The 23,902-nt window shown below is 42.5% G+C and overlaps 1 protein-coding gene across 6 annotated transcripts in view; it reads left to right on the top strand.

The window, feature by feature from the left end:
* Nucleotides 1-23,213, top strand: part of LOC140191482 (phosphatidylinositol 5-phosphate 4-kinase type-2 beta-like) — a 238,037-nt gene extending 214,824 nt beyond the window's left edge. For 3 of the 6 annotated variants that reach the window (XM_072248930.1, XM_072248933.1, XM_072248932.1), the window contains exons 10-11: nucleotides 8,769-8,893; nucleotides 21,348-23,213. In XM_072248930.1, the coding sequence (XP_072105031.1) occupies nucleotides 8,769-8,893; nucleotides 21,348-21,428 (206 nt within the window). In that variant the 3' untranslated portion in view covers nucleotides 21,429-23,213. The remainder of the gene's footprint in view (nucleotides 1-8,768; nucleotides 8,894-21,347) is intronic. The other 3 variants (XM_072248931.1, XM_072248936.1, XM_072248934.1) reach the window with 3 other exon arrangements.
* Nucleotides 23,214-23,902: the final 689 nt, after the last annotated feature.

Below are 23,902 nucleotides of genomic sequence, written 5' to 3'. Positions count from 1 at the left end.
GAAACCAAACTGTATGAGGTGTAGGTTCCAGATGTTGTTAAAGACTGCTTGCTAAATTGGCTCACAATAAGGTTTCCAGCTGAAATTATTGAACTTTTGATACACCCAGTCCATCACAGGAAAAGTTTCCCAAACACTGAGCACATATACAAGGCGCACTGCCACGAGAAAGCAGCATCCATTATCAAACACCCTCACCATCCAGGCCATGCTTTCTTCTTGCGGCCAAGAAGTTCTATTCAAAAGGTTCAAAGGAACATCTAAACAAGCCTGATGCATTTTGGAAACAAGTCCCATGGACAGATAAAGTTAAAATAGAACTTTTTGGCCGCAGTGAGCAAAGGTATGTTTGGAGAAAAAAGGGTGCAGAATTTCATGAAGAGAACCCCTCTCCAACTGTTAAGCACCGGGGTGGATCAATCATGCTTTGGGCTTGTGTTGCAGCCGGTGGCACGGGGAACATTTCACTGGTAGAGAGAAGAATGAATTCAATTAAATACCAGCAAATTCTGGAAGCAAACATCACACCATCTGTAAAAAAACCAAAGATGAAAAGAGAATGGCTTCTACAACAGGATAATGATCCTAAACACACCTCAAAATCCACAATGAACTACTTCAAGAGGTGCAAGCTGAAGGTTTTGCCATGGTCTTCACAGTCCCCCAACCTAAACATCATCGAGAATCTGTGGATAGACCTCAAAAGAGCAGTGCGTACAAGACAGCCCAAGAATCTCACAGAACTAGAAGCCTTTTGCAAGGAAGAATGAGCAGAAATCCGCCAGACAAGAATTGAAAGACTCTTAGCTGGCTACAAGAAGCATTTACAAGCTGTGATACTTGCCAAAGGGGGTGTTACGAAGTACTGCCATGCAGGGTGCCCAAATTTTTGCTTCAGGCCCTTTTCCTTTTTTGTTATTTTGAAAGTGTAAAAGATGGAAATGAAAAAGTTTTTCTTGTTCAAAATATTAAAGAAATGTGTCATCTTTAACTTTATGCCTTTTGGAAATCAGTTCATCTTTTACTCGCTTAGCTATTCACACTAACAGAAATTTTGACTGGGGTGCCCAAACTTTTACCCCTGAACCAGAGTGGATAACTCCACTCACCACTATACTGAACTGATTCCACAACCTATGGACCAACTTCCACGGATTCTATAACTCATGTTCTAAGTATTATTTATTTACTTATTTATTGTTCTATTCACACTTTGTTTTTTGCACATTGCACATTGGTCACTCTTTGTATGTCGTTTTTCATTGTTTCTATTGTATTTCTCTGTTCTACTGTAAATGCCCGCAAGAAAATGAATCTTGTGGTAGTATATAGTGACATATACTTTGAACTTCGAATTGTAATAAAATCTTACTATTCTTATACTCTTAATATCTTTGCAATAAAGGCCAATGTACCATTTTTCTCAACCACCTGTTGGACTTGTGTGATAAATCAAAAGTGGTGTCAAATCAGCACATAGGAGGGAGATTGAAAATCTGGCTGAGTGGTGACAGAACAACAACCTCTTACTCAATGTCAGTAAGACCAAGAAGCTGATTATTGACTTCAGGAGGAGGAAATCGGAGATCCATGAGCCAGTCCTCACTGGGGGATCAGAGGTGGAGAGGGTCACCAACTTAAAATTCCTTGATGTTATCATTTCAGAAGATCCCTCTTGGGTCCAGCATGTAAGTGCCATAATGAAGAAAGCACAGCAACGCCTCTAGTCTCTTAGAGGTTTGTAAAGATTGAGCATGTTATCTAAAGCTTATGTAGATGTGTGGTGGAGAGTATATTGACTGGTTGCATCATGGCCTGGTATGGAAATCCCAATGCCCTTGTACAGAAAATCGTACAAACAGCAATGAATACAGAGTAGTCCATCACAGGTAAAGTCCTCCCAACTATTGAGCACATCTACAAGGAGTGCTCCACATGAAAGCAGCATCTATCATCAGGGACCCCCATCATCCAGGTCATGCTCTCGCTGCTGCCTTTGGGAAGGAGGTACAGGAGCTTTAGGTCCCACACCCCCGCATTCAGGAACAGTTACTACCCTTCAACTGTCAGGCTCCTGAACCAGCTTGGATAACATCACTCACCACAATGCTGAACTAACTCCACAACCTATAGATTCATTTTCAAGTTCTCGGTATTATGTATCTGTTTTGTATTTACAGAGTTTGCTTTCTTTTGCACATTGGTTGTTTGTCAGCCTTTGTGTATAAATTTTCATTGAGTCTGCTGTGTTTCTTTGTTTTCCTGTAAATGCCTGCAAGAAAATTAATCTCAGGCTAGTATATGGCGACAGATACATACTTTGATAATCAATTTATTTTGAACTCAGCAGGCCATGTTAGGACCTTTTATTACAACTTCAGCTTTAACTTTTTAAAAGTTTGTTTTAACCATGCATCTTTTTTTTCATTTTGCATCTTATTTTGTTCATTCTATCTGCAGACTAGATGAAATTGAAAAATTCCTGCTGAATGCAGTCACAGTGCGATGTTGAGGGAGAGCTAACCTGGCCTGGATTTTTATTGGAAACGAGATACATTTCTCTATGTATAAATTATCAGGCTGGTAAATCTGGAATTAAAAGCTAGCATCTATGCTAATAACTATGAAGGAGCTACACACAGTGTCCACTTTATTAGGTACACCTATATACCTGATCATTAATGCAAATATCGAATCAGCCAATCAGGTGACAGCAACTCAGTGTATTAAAGCATGCAGACATGGTCAAGGGGTTTAGTTGTTGTTCAGAAATGTCACCATGGGGAAGAAATATTTATATCTGTGCACTTGTAATGCTACTATGACACTATAATTTCCTTTGGGATCAATAAATTATCTATCCCTAAATGTGATCTAAGTTACTTTAACCGTGGAATGATTGTTGGTGCCAGACAGGGTGGTTTGAGCATCTCAGAAACTGCTGATCTCCTGGGATTTTCACGCACAACATTCTCTAGAGTTTACAGAGAATGGTGTGAGATACAAAAAAAAATGCCCAGTGAATGGCAGTTCTGTGGGCAAAAATGCTTTGTTAATGAGAGAGGTCAGAGGAGAATGGCCAGGCTGCTTATCGCTGACAGGAAGGTGACAGTAACTCAAATAATCACATGTTACCAAGTGGTGTGCGGAAGAACATCTCTAAATGCACAACACGTTGAACCTTGAAGTGGATGGGTCCAGCAGCAGAAGATCATGAACTAGATACAGGAGGTGCCCAGTAAAGTGGCCACTGAGTGTACGTCATTGCTTTAAAAAAACAGAGCACAGATAGTTATATGGTTATATAAGGTCTTTTTTCTAGTGTGGAGAGTCTTAAGCCTGAATGAGAGGGAAGAAATTTCTGTTGCATTTATTGTACTCCATAAGCACCTCATTTGTTCCTACCTGTCTATACCTGCTATGTACCTTGTTTTCTGTCTTAATTGGGGCTTCAATATCTCTTGAAGACCAAGGACCCTACACTTGCTATCTTTACCTTTTATGCTGATGGGTATGTACAAGCTTTGTATTCTCTGAATTTCATTTTTGAAGACATCCCACTTTTCAAGTACTCCTTTGCCAGAAGACAGCTTGCCCCAATCCACACTTGCCAGATCATTTCTGATACCATTGATATTGTCCTTTCTCCAATTTAAACCTCAACCCACGGAGCAGGCCTATCTTTTTGCGTATTCACTTTGAAACTAATGGCATTGTGGCCACTGGATGCAAAGTGTTTCCATACACAAACTTCTGTCACCTGCCCTGTCTCATTCCCTAATAGCAGATCCAGTATCACACAATCTCTCAAAGGGACGTCTACATACTGATGAAGGAAATGTTCCTGAACACATTTGACAAGCTCTATCCTATCTAGTCGTTTGACAGTATGGGATTCCCAGTCAATATGTGAAAAGTTAAAATTCCTCACTGTAACATCGTTATGGTTTTTGCAGCAATTTGCGATATCTTAACAAATTTGTTCCTCTCAACTCCTAGGACTGTTAGTCGGTCTGTACTCTAGCCTCAGTAACATAGTCATACCTTTCTTATTTCTCAGTTTCAACCATAATGCCTCGGTAGTCGTGTTCTCCAGTCTGTCCTGAAGGAGCACTGCCATGATATTTTCCCTGACTAAATAACACCACCTTTAATCCCTCCTGCTCTGTCACATCTAAAACAGCAGAACCCCAGAATACTTTGTCCTGCCCTTCCTGCAACCAAACCTCACTAATGGGTACAATGTCATAATTCCAGGTGTTGATCCAGACCCTGAGCTCATCCGCCTTTCCTACGATACTTCTTCCATTGAAATATATGCAGCTCAGGATATCAGTCGCACCATGCTCAGCCTTTTTGATTCCAGACTTTCTGAACCACAACCTGTCCACCAACTGTTCTGGCACTCTGGTTCCCTTCCCCCTGCAACTCTAGTTTAAACTCCCGCCTCCCCAAGCAGCATTAACAAGCCTTCCCGCAAGGATATTAGTCCTCCTGCAGTTCAGGTGCAAACCGTCCCTTCTGTACAGATCCCTCCTTCCCTAGAAGAGAGCGAAATGATCCAAAAGTCTAATGCCCTCCCTCCTACACCAACTGCTTAGCCACATATTAAACTGAATAATTTTCCTAGCTCTGGCCTCAGTAGCATGTGGCCCGGGTAGCAATCCTGAGATCACAACCCTGTAGGTGCTGCCCTTTAACCTCATCACTCGTCCTACCCATGTCATTGGTACCTACATGGACCATGACCTCTGGCTGTTCACCCACCCACTCTAGAATGCTGAGGACTCAGTCTGAGATGTCCCAAACCTTGGCACTCGGGAGGCAACATACCATCCAGGAATCGTGTTCTCATCCACAGAACCTCCTGTCCGTTCCCCTATAACTAACAAATCCCCTATCACCACAGCGTTCCTTTTCTCCGCCCCTTCCCTTTTGAGTCACAGAGGCAGACTTAGCACTAGAGACTCAACCACTGTGACTTTCCTCTGCCAGGTCATGCTCCCCCCCACCCACTCCAACAGTATCCAAAGTGATATACCTGTTGTTGAGGTGGATGGCTATAGGGGTACTCTGCACTGGCTGTTTAATTCCTATCCCTTTTCTGACTGTTACCCAGTTTCCTGTGTCCTGCACCTTGGTGTAACTACCTCTCTGTATGTCCTATTTATCACCCCTTCAGCCTCCTGAATGATCCAGAGTTCATCCAGTTCCAGCTCCAACTCCTTAATGTGAATTGTTAGAAGCTGCAGCTAGATGCATTTCACACAATTGTAGTTATCAGGGACATTGGAGGTCTCCCTGTCTTCCCACATCCTGCAAGAGGAACATTCCACTATCCTGCCCGGCATCTCTTCTGTCTGAACTGAGCAGATATAAAGAAGGGAAGGAGAAAAAAAAACTTTACCTGGAGCTTTTCTTTTCTTTGCTTTGTCTGACTGAAGCCTAGAAGAGCTAATGCCTGATCGCCAGTCTGACTCTGTCCACTGTGCTTGCCTCTGCCTTCCTTTAATTTGCTCTTACTAATCAATTCCAAATGCTGACTGGTCACTGGTGAAAGCTGAATTACGCTGCTGTGGTCCGCTGCTGCCTTTTCCTACTTGGGCTGTGGACCTGAGTGAAATCCCTCCTTCTCAAACTTCTGATGTCCGGATTGGTTGCTGGTCAAAACTCAATTACATGTCTTTTGCCACAATGAGACTACTCTCAGGTGGTGGAGGAGCAACACCTCTTTTTCTATCTAGGTGGCCTCCAACTTGATGGCATGAACATCGATTTCTTCTGGTGAATTTTTTCCCCTCCCTCTTCCCTCTTCTTTTATTCTTTGCTCTGGCCTCTTACCTCTTCACCTGCTCATCATCTCCTCTGGTGACCCTCCTCCTTCCCTTTCTCCCTTGGTCCACCCTCCTCTCTCAGCCTTTGCCTTTTCCACCTATCACCTTTTAAAATGTAATCCTTTCCTCCCGCACCTTTTTATCCTGGCATCTCCCCTTTCCTTTCTCATCCTGATGAAGGGTCTCTGCCCAAAACATTGACTATTTATTCATTTCCATAGATGTAGCCTGACCTGCTGAGTTCCTCTAACATTTTGTTTGTGTGGCTCTGGATTTCCAGCATCTGCAAAAGCTCTTGTGTTTACAGATGGTCATATGGGTGAAATTTGGTGGCACAGGCTGATTAGGCTTGTTACCATTTTGTATATTTAAATAAAAAACAGTGAAAAATATTTTCCAAACTTCAATATATAGATTGTGTGTATATAAAGTATCTGAGCATAAAGTGACTACTGGGAAATCATGAAGTGACAAAGTGACTTTTGATAAGACAAACTCTTCTTGGTAGCAGCAGGCCATATGAAAGCACAGTAGGGGAGTGACTGTGTCAGTGTAGGTCTGAGATGTGGAGCGTAAGCATAAAGTTCATGGGGAGGGGGTGAAGGTGCTGAAGGCCTGTGGAGAGGAGTTGCTGATGTGGATGTAGTGGTGGTGGTGGGGGGGTGGTGAGGTGGGTTAATGGGTGGAGGTGTTGATCAGCCTGATGGCTTAGGGGAAGTAACTGTTTTTGTGTCTGGAGGTCCTGGCATGAATGCTGCATACCCTCTTCCCTGATGGGAATCTACTTTTTGAAGGAGGAGTTTACACTGGTCAACTTTCCTTCTTTGATTTGGGATTTTCTATATTTGTTTTGTTTTTCAATGCTTATTTCCTGTTGATGGAACATTTCAAGTGCACAATGGTGACCTTATTTAACTGTATGACAACAATTCAGTGTATGTGAAATTCTGGGAGACATTTCAACAATGTGACCTAAGGTGTTACATAGATTGAAACATTTCTCATTTCTAATCCAAACCCCTTCAACCTTGCAGATTGTTTAAGGTTGTACAGGACCATGATTTTGCAAAGATGGTAAATCCAACGCAAAAATTGAGTGAGTACAGGCAGTCTGCAGTTTACAAAAGGGTTCCATTCTTGCAAACCATTTATAACATGAATTTTCCATAATTGGGAGATCAGCAACAGTGCATGGGAGAGGATCAGAGGAACAGTAGAGTTGGGAGAGTGAGCAGGTGTGGGAAATGTGGCTGGCGGCCTCTCTTCCTAGCTCAGTGCTCCCAGCTCTACTCGGCTCCACCCAGCCCCCAGTTGTTATGGCTCATTCTCCCAATTGTGCATCCATAAGTCAGGTGTTCATAATACAGGGAGAGACTATAATGGCTTTCACTCTAGTTCACTGGAACCCAATACCAGTTCACCTGACACATACCATGCCCAATTATCCACAAAATATTTAATTTCCGCCCACTACGATTTCTGAACAGCTCATGAGTACTACTTTAAAGTAGAGCTTGATAGGTTCTTGATTAGTAAGGACATCAAACGATATGGGGAGAAGGCAGGAGAAGGGGGTTGGGAAGGATAAAAAAAAATCAGCCATGATGGAATGGCAGAGCAGACTCAATGGGCCAGATGACCTAATTCTGTTCCTATGTCTTATGGTCAGTAATTTTTTAATGTAAATACACACACACACACACACACACACACGTATTTAAATTAAATACATTGTATCATCAACAGCATTGTAACATTTCAGATGATTGTTGATTTCTTCAAATTCTTTGTAGGTCCTAACTTGTTGAAGTAGATGTTTCATTTCACTCCTGGCCATTTGTGGCATCTCGAAGCCTGAATGCTTGAAACCACAGTGAGCAAAACAGTTCTGAATTGTCTTACTGCTTATTTCTCTTCAACAATCAGTGACAAAAAGTCGCTGTTTTTGAACACAAACACACACAACTGGCACTATCTAAAAACTGCAGTGTAGTGCAATTACGCACGACTGACACCAGTTAGAAAACTGTTCACAGTCTCCTGCCTCAATTAAGCAGTATAGTGTCCCAAATAAACGAAGAGAATTCTGACTATTTTCTCGATTAGCTTTTTTTCTTTAGAGTTGTCCCAAATAAGCAGCTGCCCAAATGCCCAATTAACTAGGATCCACTGTGTGTGTGTGTATGTGTGTCTGTGTGTGTGTGTGTGTGTGTGTGTGTATAGTATATGTATCGTGCTGTACTGCTGCCATAAAACAACAAATTTTACAACCAATATCAGTGGTAATAAATCTGATTCTGATTTGGAAGTTTTATATCAGCAACTAAATTACAATCAAGTGTTTTAGTTGCTCCAAACACAGCCTACATCCCACTGCACTCTCTGTTTCTTGGTTTTAGTCGAATAAATAGTTTTTCCAGACAGCAGCATCTGGGAAATTTACTGTCTTTATATTTCAATAATCAGTGGGTAGACTGCCTGCAGTTTATTTAATATAGTAAGGATGGCATTGTAATATATGGTTGTTATTAAAATGGAGAACAGTATCAGCAATGTTTCTTTTTAAACATTAAATCTAACAAGCCTGGAGCTTGTAGACTTGGACTTTGCATTTCCATCAATTTCATGCCTTACCAATGAAGTTACTAATTAGGTGGTCACTATTGCCATGGTGATGACCAGGAACACTGTTGTGATTGACCGTTGTCACGGAAATTGTGATTAGCTAATTAGATGGTGTGTGTGAAAAGCGATGTTCTGTTCCATCTCCCACTCTGTCTCACCGGGGTCTTGGGTGAATTGTTATATGTGCAGAAAGTATGCAAATGTGAGTTTGTAAAGTTATTGTGGTCACAGCTGCACATTTCAAAAAAAATGTGTTCTCTAGTGCTTACATCATAACTAAGTTGTAATAGTCTTGTTCTCTAATGTCAGTCATACTGGCTAATTTTCCAGATGCCCCAAGGAAAGAAGTTTTCTTTATGGCAATAATTGACATTTTAACTCATTATGATGCAAAGAAGAAAGCTGCTCATGCTGCCAAAACAGTGAAACACGGGGTAAGTAGATCACCTGTGACAATTAAATTCAAACTCTGGGCACATTTGGAGATATGGAGAATTTGAGAATGATTAATAATACCAGTTTCTGTGCCCCTGCGCTTTATCCAGAAGCAACTTGCACATATCCTCAAGATTTAAGATTGTTTAAATTTCCAGTACTCAAGTGTAAAGGAGAATGAAATAATTGTTACTCCAGCTCCAATGAAGCACAATAAGATAAAGAACAATAATAATTTTGTAAAAGCACAATAAATAAAAATACATAAGATAGCTTGTATTCATTGATTGTATGTTAACAAAAATAACACTAGGCACAGGAGTGTGTGTACATGGGTGATAGACAGAGAATGATAAAGCAGCACACACTAAATGCTGGGGGAACTCAGCAGGCCAGGCAGTGTCGATGGAAAAGAGTACAGTTGACGTTTTGGGCCAAGACGCTTAATCAGGACTGGAGTAAAAAGATGAGGTCAGCATAAGAAGGTGGGGGAGGGGAGGAAGAAATACAAGGTAGTAGGTGATAGGTGAAACTGGGAGTGGGGGAGGGGTGAAGTAAAGAGCTGGAAGTTGATTGGTGAAAAATGATAAAGGGCTGAAGAAGGGAGAACCTGAAGGGAGAGGACAAAACGCCATGGAAGAAAGAGAAGTGAGAGGAGCACCAGAGGGAGATGATGGGCAGGTAAAAGGAGATAAGGAGAGAGAGGGAAATGGGAATGAGGAAGGGGTGGGAGGGCAGTGCCAGAAGTTCAAGAAGTCAATGTTCATGCCATCAGGTCGGAGGCTCCCCAGACGGAGTATAAGGTGTTGTTCCTCCAATGGGATCATTGCGGCAGTAGAGGCGGCCATGGACTGACATGTCGGAATGGGAATGGAAAGTGGAATTAAAATTAGTAGCCACTGGGAGAGCCTGCTTTTTCTGCCAGATCCCGCTTTTTCTGCCAGACCTGTAGGTGCTCGGTGAAACAGAGTCCCAATCTACATCAGGTCTCACCAATATACCCCACACTGGGAGCACCAGATTCAGTAGATGACCCCAACAGAGCCACAAGGAAAGTGTTGCATCACCTGAAAGGACTGGGGCCCTGAATGGTAGTGAGGGATAGTGGCAGGTATGGCACTTGTTCGGTTTGCAAGGATAAGTACCAGGAGGGAGATCAGTGGGGAGGGATGAATGGACAAGAGAGTCATGTAGCAAGTGATCCCTGTGGAGAGCAGAAAGTGGGGAAAGATATGCTTCGTGGTGGGATCCCGTTGGAGATGGCAGAAGTTACGGCGAATTACTTACTAGATGTAGAGGCTGGTGGGGTGGTAGAGGACAAGAGGAACCCCATCCCTGGTGGGGTGCTGGGTGGATGGGTTGAGGTCAAATGTGTGTGAAATGGAAGAGATGCGGGTTAGGGCAGCATTGATGGTGGAGGAAGGGAAGCCCCTTTCTTTGGTAAAGTAGTGGTGGTTGAGGCTGTGAAGGGGTGGGTTAGTGGGTGGAGATGTTGATGAGCCTGTAAATGATTACTTGTATGCTGCAAGGATAAGGTGTTAATCCTATTAACAGACAAGCAGTTGTCCCAATAGAGCCTGAATTCAGATCCAATTTTTGCACATTACTGAGGTATTGTCAGATATTTTGTTCTGTTCATTGTCTTTGTTGCTTTTTCCCACATCTTCTCCCTATCTCAGTCATGGTATCTCCTCAAAATGTATCTCAGTCAGTACTGTTGGGTGGTGGGAGGAAACCAGAGCACCCAGTGGAAACTCGGGGTCGCTGGCAGAATGTGACATCCTCGGAGTTGATGATTGGAATGATGATCGGTGTTGTCTTCAATGAATTTCTCTAATTATTACGTGGCACTAATCCAGCTCTCTTTTACTCCTGAGTAACACACAAAAGTACTGGAGGAACTCAGCAGGTTAGGCAGTATCCTGATCAAGAGATTTGGCCTGAAATACCGACTGCTTCATAGATGCTGCCTGGCCTGCTGAATTCCTCCAACGTTTTGTGTGCCTTCATAATGATTACCAGCACTTAGAGAATCTCTTGTGTCTCTTTTACTCCTTCCTACCCTCTAATTTATAGAACTAGTGAGCTTGGCCATTTTGACTTGAATTCCCAGTGGATTCTGACTCAACAAGACCAGTTGCAACCTAGTCAAGGCCAATGTCAGCTTGGTTTCCAAAGGGGAAATCCTGCCTGACAAATCTGTTGGAATTCTTTGAGGAAATATCAGACAGTATAGACAAAGGATGTTATTTGCTTGGATTTTCAGAAGGCCTTTGACAAGATGCCGCACATGAGGCTGCTTAACAAGATAAGAGCCCATGGTATTACAGGAAAGATACCAGCATGGATAGAGCATTAGCTGATTGGCAGGAGGCAAAGAGTGGCACAAAGGTTGGCTGCCGGTAATTAGTGGTGTTCCACAGTGGTCAGTGTTGGGGCCGATTCTTTCCACTTTAAATGTCAATGATCTGGACAATGAATACAAAGATAGGTGGAGAGGCAGGTAGTGTCAAGGAAGTAGGGAGTCTGCAAAAAGACTTGGACAGATGGGGGAGAGAATGGGCAAAGAAGTGGTAGATGGAACACCAGGACTGGACGAGATGTACCCCAGGCTACTGTGGGAGACGAGGGAGGAGATTGCTGAGCCTCTGGCGATGATCTTTGAATCATCAATGGGGATGGGAGCGGCTCCGGAGGATTGGAGGGTTGCGGATGTTGTTCCTTTATTCAAGAAAGGGAGTAGAGATAGCCCAGGAAATTATAGACCAGTGAGTCTTACTTCAGAGGTTTGTAAGTTGATCAAAAAGATCCTGAGAGGCAGGATTTATGAACATTTTGGAGAGGCATAATATGATAAGGAATAGTCAGCATGGCTTTGTCAAAGGCAGGTCATGCCTTACAAACCTGATTGAATTTTTTGAGGATGCGACTAAACACATTGATGAAGGTAGAGCCGTAGATGTAGTGTATATGGATTTCAGCAAGGCATTTGATAAAGTACCCCATGCAAGACTTATTGAGAAAGTAAGGAGGCATGGGATCTAAGGGGACATTGCTTTGTGGATCCAGAACTGTCTTGCCCACAGAAGGCAAAGAGTGGTTATGGATGGGTCATATTCTGCATGGAGGTCAGTGACCAGTGGTGTGCCTCAGGGATCTGTTCTGGGACTCCTTCTCTTCGTGATTTTTATAAATGACCTGGATGAGGAAGTGGAGGGTTGGGTTAGTAAATTTGCTGATGATACAAGGTTGGGGGCTATTGTGGATAGTGTGGAGGGCTGTCAGAGGTTACAGCGTGACTTTGACAGGATGCAAAACTGTGCTGAGAAGTGGCAGATGGAGTTCAACCCAGATAAGTGTGAGGTGGTTCATTTTGGTAGGTCAGGTATGATGGCTGTCAATATAGTATTAATGGTAAGACTCTTGGCAGTGTGGAGGATCAGAGGGATCTTGGGGTTCGAGTCCATAGGACACTCATGGCTGCTGCGCAGGATGGCTCTATGGTTAAGAAAACATACGGTGTATTGACCTTCATCAATCGTGGGATTGAGTTTAGGAGCCGAAAGGTAATGTTGCAACAAAATAGGATCCTGGTCAGACCTCACTTGGAGTACTGTGCTCAGTTCTGGTTGCCTCACTACAGGAAGGATGTGGAAACCATAGAAAGGGCGCAGAAGAGATTTACAAGGATGTTGCCTGGATTGGGGAGCATGCCTTATGAGAATAGGTTGAGTGAACTCGGCCTTTTCTCCTTGGAGCGACGGAGGATGAGAGGTGATCTGATAGAGGTGTACAAGATGATGAGAGGCATTGATCATGTGGATAGTCAGAGGCTTTTTCCTAGGGCTTGGGAGTAGGTACAGAGGAGATGTCAGGGGTAAGTTTTTTACGCAGAGAGTAGTGAGTGCGTGGAATGGGCTACTAGCAATTGTGGTGGAGGCAGATACGATAGGGTCCTTTTAAGAGACTCCTGGATAGGTACATGGAGCTTAGAAAAATAGAGGGCTATGGGTAACCCTAGGTAATTTCTAAGGTAAGGACATGTTTGGCACAGCTTTGTGGGCCGAAGAGTCTGTATTGTGCTGTAGGTTTTCTGTGTTTCTATAAAAGCAAGAATATAATGCTGAGGCTTTATAAGGCATTGGTCAGACTACACTTGGAATATTGTGAGCAGATTTGGGACCCTTATCTAAGAAAGGATGTGTTGGCATTGGAGAGGGTCCAGAGAAGGTTCACAAGAATGATCCTATGAATGAAAAGGGTTCTCCTCAGAGAACTGGAGCTGCAGCTCAATGACTTTTGGCTCATATGGAAAACTGAGAGGTGATAGATAGGAGCCACAGGGAGGTAGTCACCCCTTAGTTGCAGGAGACAAGTACCTGGGTGACGGTCAGGAGAGGGAAAGGAAAAGGGCAGCCAGTACAGAGTACCACTGTGGTCATTCCCCTCAATAATAAGTATACCGCTTTGGATACTGCTGAGAGGGGGTGCCTACCAAAGGGGAGCAGCAGTGACCGTGTCTCTGGCACTGTGGCTCAGAAGGGAAAGTGGGGGGGAGAAGAGATCTGCAGTAGTGATAGGGGATTCCATAGTCAGAGCAGTAGACACGAGATTCTGTGGAAGTGATAGAAGCACCGGATGGCATGCTGCTTCCCAGGTGCCAGGGGCAGGGACGTCTCGGATAGGGTCCATGACATTCTAAAGGAGGAGGGGGAGCAGCCTGACATTTTGCTATATATTGGCACCAGTGACATAGGAATGAAAAGAGAGGAGGTCCTGAAGAGAGAATTTAGAGAGCTAGGTAGAAATCTGAAACGCAGGATTTCCAGGGTAGTAATCGCTGGATTGCTGCCTGTAAAGGTAAGAACAGGATGATTTGGCAGGTGAATGCATGGCTGAGGAACTGGTGCAGAGGGCAGAGTTTCAGGTTTCTGCATCATTGGGATCTCTTCTGAGGAAGATATAACCTGTACAAAAGGGATGGGTTACACTTGAACCTGAGGGGAACCAATATCCCTCATGGACAGGTTTGCTAGAACTCTTGGGGAGGGTTTAAAAGTATTTGGTAGGGGGGTGGCAAACTGAGTGATAGGGCTGAGGATGGGGCGGTTATTATACAAGCAGAGGCAGTGTGTAGTGAGACTATGAGGAAGGACAGGCAGATGATAGGGCACAATTGCAGTCAGTGGGATGAGTTAAAGTGTAAGGGGGACAAAATCAAAAAAGGTGATGAATACAGGACTGAAGATATTATATTTGAATGCACACAGTATTATGGATAAGGTAAATGATATTGTAGCACAGTTAGAGATTGGCAGATATGATATTGTTGGCATCACTGAGTCGTGGCTGAAAGAAGATCATAGTTGGGAGCTTCAAAGAGAGGCATTGCATCGAAAGGACAGGCAGGTAGGCAAAAGGGCTGGGGAGGCTCTGTTGGTAAAACATGAAATCAAATCCTTAGAAAGAGGTGACATAAGATCAGAAGATGTAGAATCATTGTGGGTAGAGTTAAGGAAACTGCAAGGATTAAAAAGACCCTGGTGCGAGTTATATACAAGCAGACCTCTCAATGGTAGCCAGGATGTGGGCTACAAATTGCAACGGGAGATAGAAAATGCATCTCAAAATGGCAATGTTACAACAATAATGAGGGATTTCAATATGCAGGTAGATTGGGAAAATCAAGTTGGTGCTAATTTTGTGTCCCAAGAGAGAAAATTTGTAGAATGCCTACGAGATGACTTTTTAGAGCAGCTTGTGGTTGAACCCACTAAAGAATCAGCCATTCTGGATTGTGTGATGTGTAATGAACCAGATTTGATTAGGGAGCTTCAGGTAAAGGAACCTTTAGAAGAAAGTGATCATAATATGATAGAATTCAGCCTGCAAATTTGAGAGGGAGAAGATAACAGGTTGAGTGAACTTGGCCTTTTCTCCCTGGAGTGACGGAGGATGAGAGGTGACCTGATAGAGATATATAAGACAGGTTGAGTGAACTCGGCCTTTTCTCCTTGGAGCGACGGAGGATGAGAGGTGACCTGATAGGGGTATATAAGATGATGAGAGGCATTGATCATGTGGATAGTCAGACGCTTTTTCCCGGGGCTGAAATGGCTGCCACAAGAGGACAGAGGTTTAAGTTGCTTGGGGGTGGTACAGAGGAGATGTCAGGGGTAAGTTTTTTATGCAGAGAGTGGTGAGTGCGTGGAATGGGTTGCCGGCGACGGTGGTGGAGACGGATAAGATAGGGTCTTCTAAGAGACTTTTGGATAGATACATGGAGCTTAAAAAAATAGAGGGCTGTGGGTAAGCCTAGTAATTTCTAAGGTAGGGACATGTTCGGCACAACTTTGTGGGCCAAAGGGTCTGTATTGTGCTGTAGGTTTTCTATGTTTCTATATAAGTGGTGTAAAGGGAATTACACAGGCTTAGAAAAGGAGCTGGCCAAAGTTGATTGGAGAGAGATACTGGCAGGGATGACGGCAGAGCAGCAGCAATGCTCTGAAATTCGGAAGGGGCAGGATAGGTACATTCTAAAGGCTGGATGACGCAACCATGGCTGACAAGGGGTGTCAAAACCAACAAAAAAAGCAAAAGTGAGAGCATATAATAGAGCAAAAAAGTGGGAAATTAAAGGATTAGCAAGCTTTTAAAAACCAACTAAAAAGCTACAAGCCGGGAAAATATGAAGGTAAGCGAGCCAATAATGTCAGAGGATACCAAATGTATTTTTCAGATTCAAGATTCAAGATTCAAAAAATTTTATTGTCATTCTAACCATACATCAGCTCTGCAGGGCAGAATGAGACAGCGTTTCCCAGGAGCAGTGCAATCATAACATATATAAAGAGTGAAAGAGAGGTACAAGTAGATATTGGACTGCTGGAAAATTACACTGGAGAGGTAGTAATCGGGGACAAGGAAACGGTGGATGAACTGAATAAGTATTTTGTGGTGTTCTTCACTGTGGAAAACACTCGCAGTATGCCAGAAATTCGAGAATGTCAGGGGGCAGAGGTGAGTGCAGTTCCCTTTACTAGGGAGAAGGTTCTTGGGAAACTGAAAGGTCTGAAGGTAAATAAGTCACCTGGACCAGATGGACTCCACACCAGAGTTCTGAAAGAGGTGGCTAAAGAAATTGTGGAGGCATTAGTAATGATCTTTCAAGAGTCAATAGATTCTGCAATGGCTACAGAGGACTAAAAACTTGCAAATATCACTCTTCAAGAAAGGAAGGAGACAGACTAGTTAGCCTAACTTCAGTGGTTGGTCTTAGGGTACTTAAAGACGCATGATAAAATAGGCCAAAGTCAACAAGGTTTCCTTAAGAGAAAATCTTGTCAGAGAAATTTGTTGGAATTCTTTGAGGAAATAACAAGTAGGGTAGACAAAGAAGAATTGATGGATATTGTGTACTTGGATTTTCAGAAGGCCTTTGACAAGGTGCTGCACATGAGGCTGCTTCACAAGATAAGAGCCCACAGTATTCTAGCATGGATAGAGGATGGACTCATTGGCAGGCGGCAAAGAGTGAGAATAAAGGGAGCCTTTTCAATGACTTAGGTGACAGAATTGATGGCTTTTTGCAGACAATATGAAAATAGGTGGAGGGGCAGGTATTGTTGAGGAAACAGGGAGGTTGCAGAAGGACTTAGACAGATTAGGAGAATGGGCAAAGATGTGGCAGATGGAATACAGTGTCGGGAAGTTTATGATCCTGCACTTTGGTAGAAGAAATAAAAGTGTAGACTATTTTCTAAGTGTGGAGAAAATTCAAAACTCTGAGGTGCAAATTGACTTAGGAGTCTTCGTACAGGATTCCCTAAAGGTTAACTTGCAGATTGAGTTGGTGGTGAGGAAGGCAAATGTAATATTAACATTCATTTGAAGAGGACTAGAATATAAAAACAATGCTGGGGCTTTATAAGGCACTGGTGAAGCCTCACTTGGAGAATTGTAAGGATGTGCTGACATTGGAGAGGATTCAAAGGATGATTCCACAAATGAATTGAATTGACTTTATTACTTACATCCTTCACTTACATGAGAAGTAAAAATCTTTACGTTAGGTCTCCATCTAAATGTGCAATCATTGTAATTTATAATAATTTATAATAAATAGAACAGTCAATGTGATATAGAGCACACTCAAATCAGCGTGAGTTCATCAGTCTGATGGCCTGGTGCAAGAAACTGTCCCGGAGCCTGTTGGCCCTGGCTTTTATGTTGCAGTACTGTTTCCCAGATGGTAGCAGCTGGGATAGCTTGGGTCGCCAATGATCCTTCAGGTACTATTTTCACACCTGTCCTTGTACATGTCCTGAATCATGGGAAGTTCACAACTACAGATGTGCTGGGCTGTCCGCATCACTCTCTGCAGAGTCCTGGGATTGAGGGAAATACAGTTCCCATATGAGGAGCGTTACTCACTGGAGTTCAGAAAAATGGGGGGGGGGGGGGGGATATCATTGAAACGTATTGAATGTTGAAAGGCCCAGATGGAGTGGATGTGGAGATGACGTTTCCTATAGTGAGGAAGTCTAGGTCCAGAGGGCACAGCCTCAGAGTAGGGGTATGTCTGTTTAGAAGGAGATGAGGAGGAATTTCCATAGCCAAAGGGTGATGAATCTGTGGAATTCGTTGCCATTGGCGGCTGTGGAGGCCAAGACATTGGATATATTTAAAGCAGAGGTTGATAGGTTCTTGATTAGTCAGGGCATGAAGGGTTAAGGGGAGAAGGTAGGAAACTGGGGCTGAGAGGGGAATAGATTAGCCATGATCAAATGGCAGAGTGGATTTGATGGGCTGAATGGCCTAGTTCTACTCCTACGTCTTATGGTTTTATGTGTTAACCTATGAGGAGTGTTTGATAGCTATGGGCCTGTACTCACTGGAGTTTAAAAGAATGGCAAGGGATCTCATTGAAACCTATCCAATATTGAAAGGCCTAGATAGAGTGAATGTGGAGAGGATGTTTCCTATACTAAGAGAGTCTAGGTCCAGATGGCACAGCCTCAGAATCTATTTAGAACAGATGAGCATTGTGTTTTTTTAGCCAGAGGGTGGTGAATCTGTGAAATCCATTGCCACAGTTGACTGCAAGACCAAGTCATTGAGTATTGAGTAAAGCTGAGGTTGATAGGTTCTTGATTAGTAAGGCTGTCAAAGGTTACAGGGAGAAGGCAGGAGAATGGACTTGAGGGAGATAATAAATCAACTATGATAGAATGGTGAAGTAGACTTGATAGGCCGACTGGACTAATTCTCATATCTTCTGGTCTTATTGGAGACATTCATTGGGAAATCATTGACCTATGAGAATGGGGAAATGAGTTAAATTATGTTGGACCAGTGCCTCAATCTAATACATAAAATGATATACAAACAGAATTAGGCCATTCGGCCCATCGAGTCTTGCTCCGCCATTCCATTATGGCTGATTTATTATCCCTCTCAACCCCATTCTCCTGCCTTCTCCCTGTAACCTTTGACACCATTATTAATCAAGAGTGTATCGACCTCCAATTTGAACATACCCAATGACTTGGCCTCCATATCCGTCCATGGCAGTAAATTCCACAGATTCACCACCTTCTGTCTGAAAAAAAATCCTACTCATTTCTGTTCTAAATGGAAGTCCTTGTACTCTGAGTCTGTGTCCTCTGAATCCTGTTGAATTCAAAGTCAAAGTTAAGTTCATTGTCATATGCACAACTTCTTGTATACACAGGTGCAATGGAAAACCTTACTTTCGCAGCACCTCAGGCACAGAACTGAAATGAAAAGATAGCTGAAATCAACTGGAAAATAGTGGAGGTGCATAGCAGATTGAACTTTATTGGAGAAGTTCTTAGTTCATTGTGGAGTTTTCACTACCTTTAAAACAACCAGGATCAACAGGTCCTGACAGATCTGTTTTGAATATATTCTATATTTTAAAAAATGATTCAGGTCCTCAGTGCAATAGTCCTTGCATTGTAACAAAGCTATTAATAAAAACTATTAATGGGTTTCTGCATGTTTATATTTAATCTTAACCAGTGCAGTTATCAACCATTAAAACAAAAGACCCTGTCACTCTCCTCAGACCTAGATGCACTCCAATCTCTCACTAAGCCTTCAGCACCAAATATTCCGTGTTAAATATGGGCAGTTAGCAAATAAATGTCTTCCATTTGCATTGCTCACTTTTACACCTGGTGGCCACTTTTATTAACCACACAACAGTGGCATGCAGGAAAGCATCTCTGAGCGCACGTGTCAAACCTCGAAGTTACAGCAGCAGAAGACCATATAACAATTACAGCACGGAAACAGGCCATCTCGGCCCTTCTAGTCTGTGCTGAACCCTTACTCTCACCTAGTCCCACTGACCTGCACTCAGCCCATAACCCTCCATTCCTTTCCTGTCCATATAGCTGTCCAATTTAACTTTAAACGACAACATCGAACCTGCCTCAACCACTTCTGCTGGAAGCTCGTTCCACACAGCTACCACTCCCTGAGTAAAGAAGTTAGGCCTCCTGTACCTAATCAAGTGGCCAAAAGTCTATGATAATAAATACCATGCTGTTACTTCTTTTTAACACTTCTTTTGTTGTGAGTTTGTAACACATCAGCAGCAAATTTCTTATTTAATATTTTTCTTTGAACGTCTGAGCTCTTGCTCTTCCACCAGACTCACCATTGAGTCACGGGTATTCCATAACAGCCTGAACTGAATTGCTTACTCATTACATAGCTAGCCTTTCAGGTTTACACCAGTCATAGCTGGTGTGGCCCAATTCACTTCAATGTGATTTGTCAACCTCGTTTAAACATTGGAGTGGTCTGTGCATTTTTAACTTAAGTTAATTTAACTATTAATGTTATTTAAAATGTCAACTTTTAAGCAACACACAAAAAATTCAGGAGCAACTCAGCGTGTCAGGCAGCATCTGTGGAGGGGAATAAACAGTCAACATTTCGGGTCTTGGCCTGAAAAATCATCTGTCCATTCCCCTCTATAGATCTATGGAGGAAAATAAACAGATGATGTTACAGATCTGACCTGCTGACTTCCTCTAGCATTTTGACCATAAGACCATAAAACAAAGGAGCAGAAGTCGGCCATTTGGCCCATTGAGTCTGCTCCGCCATTTTATCATGAGCTGATCCATTCTCCCATTTAGTCCCACTCCCCCGCCTTCTCACCATAACCTTTGGTGCCCTGGCTACTCAGATACCTATCAATCTCTGCCTTAAATACACCCAATCACTTGGCCTCCACTGCCGCCCGTGGCAACAAATTCCATAGATTCACCACTCTCTGGCTAAAAAAATTTCTTCGCATTCCTGTTCTGAATGGGCGCCCTTCAATCCTTAAGTCATGCCCTCTCGTACTAGACTCCCCCACCATGGGAAACAATCTTGCCACTTCGAAATGTTTCTATGAGGCCCCCCCTCATTCTCCTAAGCTCCAAGGAATACAGTCCAAGAGCGGACAAATGTTCCTCATATGTTAACCCTCTCATTCCCGGAATCATTCTAGTGAATCTTCTCTGAACCCTCTCCAACGTCAGCACATCCTTTCTTAAATAAGGAGACCAAAGCTGCCCACAGTACTCCAAGTGAGGTCTCACCAGCGCCTTATAGAGCCTCAACATCACATCTATATTCTATTCCTCTAGAGATGAATGGCAACATTGCATTCCCCTTCTTCACCACCGACTCAACCTGGAGTTTAACCTTAAGGGTATCCTGTACGAGGACTCCTAAGTCCCGTTGCATCTCAGAACTTTGAATTCTCTCTCCATTTAAATAATAGTCTGCCTGTTTATTTCTTCTGCCAAAGTGCATAACCATACACTTTCCAACATTGTATTTCATTTTGTACATGTTGCTCAAGATTTCCAGAATCTCTTGTGTCAACTTTTAAATGTTTTTAATGTAATTATTTTAAACTGTTTCGAAGTCTCTGATCATGGTCATTTGGAAAGGCCTTTGGTAGCAGGAGCTGTCAGGAGACCATCGTCAGGTGGTTCATGGAAGGGGTCTCAGCTTGTGCCCCCTGAAGCCAAGTGGTGTCCTGTGGCCATGCATCTCCCAACAACCTGGGGAACTCCCCATCATGACCTCTTTGGAAGACACGGGGGCAGCACAACTACAATTCTGGCAGATCTTGGAGGAGCAGACTTGATGGACCAAAAGAGATCTGTAGATGTTGGAAATCTTGAGCAACACACAAAAATTGCTGGAAGAACTGAGCAATTCAGGTAGCATCTATGAGCCTTCGTCAAGCCTGAATTCCTCAACACTTTGTGTGTGTTGCTCAATACAATTAATTCCTTATTGTTAATTGAACAGGAAGGTAACCATTTTAACAGTCTGCACTTGTTGACTCTTGAAGGGTTAATGGTTTCTGAGGATGGTTCTCCATTGAAATAATGCATTGTTGTTTGTGCATTGCAGGCTGGTGCTGAGATATCAACAGTTAACCCCGAACAATACTCAAAGCGTTTCTTAGAATTTATGTCCAACATCATAACATAGTGCCATGCAGCACACGCTACACGCACAAGAGACTACTGCGGAGTATCAAATGCAGCAACGTGGGAATGACAGTTGGGGACACTCTAGTGGTGCGTGCAGAGACTAATCTCAAAATTGCATCCTTTGGAAACAGAAGAAAAACAACAAAAACAAAACACTTACACACTTAATGGCAAATGTGCTTTGCCTCAAATTTTGCATTATTCCAGAAGTTTTCCCTGTCATGCATTAGTGTTTTTACTGGCATTAGTTTCGGCGGCACGCCATAAGACACAATGAGATGTTCTGCATGTTCGAAAAGCTGAAGGCAGGTGCTCGTGCTCAGTGAAAGACAATGGGGCACTTTGGCCATGGCAAGAATCACTTCTTTTTGAAGAACAGTTTTGATGTTGTCCAGCCAGAACAGAGACATGGTGTATAGCTTGCGTGTAACTCTACATAGGTGCACTTACCCAGTCCCTGGTACTGCCACTGTTAACTTGTGCCATGCTGTTTCTCAAAGCATTTTTAAGTTGCCATGTTGTCTAATTGCAAGAAAAATAAGACTTTATAACAGTTATCAATAAACCAACGCATCAATATGTAAATAAAACATTGTTTGATTGGGAATGGGAGGGTTGGCATGGGCGGAAGAGAAAGGGGAATGTTTACTAAAAAGTAGTGTAACCTGTACAATATGATGCTGCGTATCCTGGTTACCCTTGATCGTGTCTGACTACAGAACCTGCCAATGCCCCAGAGATCTGACATGATCCGGGTAAGTTGATTGGATTTGCAGAATCCCAAATGTATTCTAAACGTTTACTTATTTTTGTCACTTGGCAAGAGGGCTGGTGTTTACTTTAATGTGGACTACTTGGCTTTTCAAGGGAGTACTGTCTGTAATATGTGCTTTAAGCTATATTTTTTGTGGACAATGTGTCATTCTGTCTTCTAGGTCAATAGACATGAGTAAAAGGGTGATTTTTTTTGAAATAGCTAACTCCTTTGTAAGGAACTTTTTGAAAAAAAACTCAGTTCTTTTGACAAAGCATAGAGTTCACTCTTGAATCTGATGTTACAAAAAATTAACTGTGATAATGTTGCTTGGTAGAATTTTGTAAGAAAAAAACTACCTAATAGAGTGGTGATTGAATCCATAAAGAATCAGAAATATTACAAAAAAAGCTGCAGCATTATTGTGCTGTTTTATTTACAAAAAAATGCTGGATGTGTGCAAATAAAATATGCTGGCAGCGGGCATCAAATTTCAACCACTTCTGTGTAGTTTGCAGAAATGATGGAAGGAATTGATTGGCACTTTAACCTTTAACAGAATTTAGTGTGCTGTTAATTATGTACAGCATAACAGATATTAACGGAGGAGGTGTGCTTGTTCTGAATTTGATCTCGACTGATTGACCATTGAAATGTATATGTCTAAATCCAAACTACATGTTAATGTTTGCACCCATTTAATGTTTAAACTATCTCTTAACTCATTACTTTATATGGATGTTTAAATACAGAACTTTCTTTACTAAAAGGATGGTGGCCATTTTACAAAGGATTCTGTTTTATATTTGGGAACAATGGACGTAGGGTGTCAGAGGTGTAACAATTAACGGTAGTGTAGCGGTTAGTGCAACGCTGTTACAGTTCGGGGCGTTGGAGTCCGGTATTCAATTCCAGTGCCTTCTGTAAGAAGTCTGTATGTTCTCCCATGACCGTATGGGTTTCCTCTGGATGTTCCGGTTTCCTCTCTCAGTCCAAAGACGTACAGGTTAGTAGGTTAATTGGTCATTGTAAATTGTCACATGATGAGGCTAACGTTAAATAGATGGGTTGCTGGGCAGTGCACCCTTTGGGCCAGAAGGACCTTTTCTGTGCTGTATCACTGAATATTGTTTTTTAATTACAGGAAAATTAATAGTAATGCAGCTTCTGATACCCTGTGTTGCTGGAAAACGAAATGTACAATTCTTGCACAGTATATGTTGTAATAGAGACTCTGGTGCCATTGTAGCTAGCTCGAAATATTGTAAAGGATGATCAAAGGAATACTAAAACCACTACCTAAATTCAGTTGCAACAGTATAAATGCACATCTGATCCAAGGTTCAAATTACTATGTACCAAATGCTTTCTTATTCGCCCTTTTGTTATACAAAGTTCCAGATGAAAGCACAGCTCCTCATGACCAATGTTCCCTCTAATTTTTAGTAGTCAGTGTGCACAAAAATCTTATGTTATGCAAATTTTTTCCCTGTGACAATAGTATGTGCGCACTGAATGCACACATGGCACAGTTTATGTAGGTTTACAAAATATTTGACATAAAACTGCACAGAATAACAGCAAAATAACATACATATTTAAGTCACTCAGTTATTTTTTCCCTCTCCTGTCTTTGGCATTTACCCATTCTTTGTAAACTCTATAGAACTTCCATCCAATTGATAGCTTTTGATTCTCATTAACAGATCCAGATCCTA

This window comes from Mobula birostris, chromosome X (assembly GCF_030028105.1).
Source record: "Mobula birostris isolate sMobBir1 chromosome X, sMobBir1.hap1, whole genome shotgun sequence".
In the NCBI taxonomy this organism is placed as follows: domain Eukaryota; kingdom Metazoa; phylum Chordata; class Chondrichthyes; order Myliobatiformes; family Myliobatidae; genus Mobula; species Mobula birostris.
This window is presented reverse-complemented; position numbering and strand designations above follow the sequence as displayed.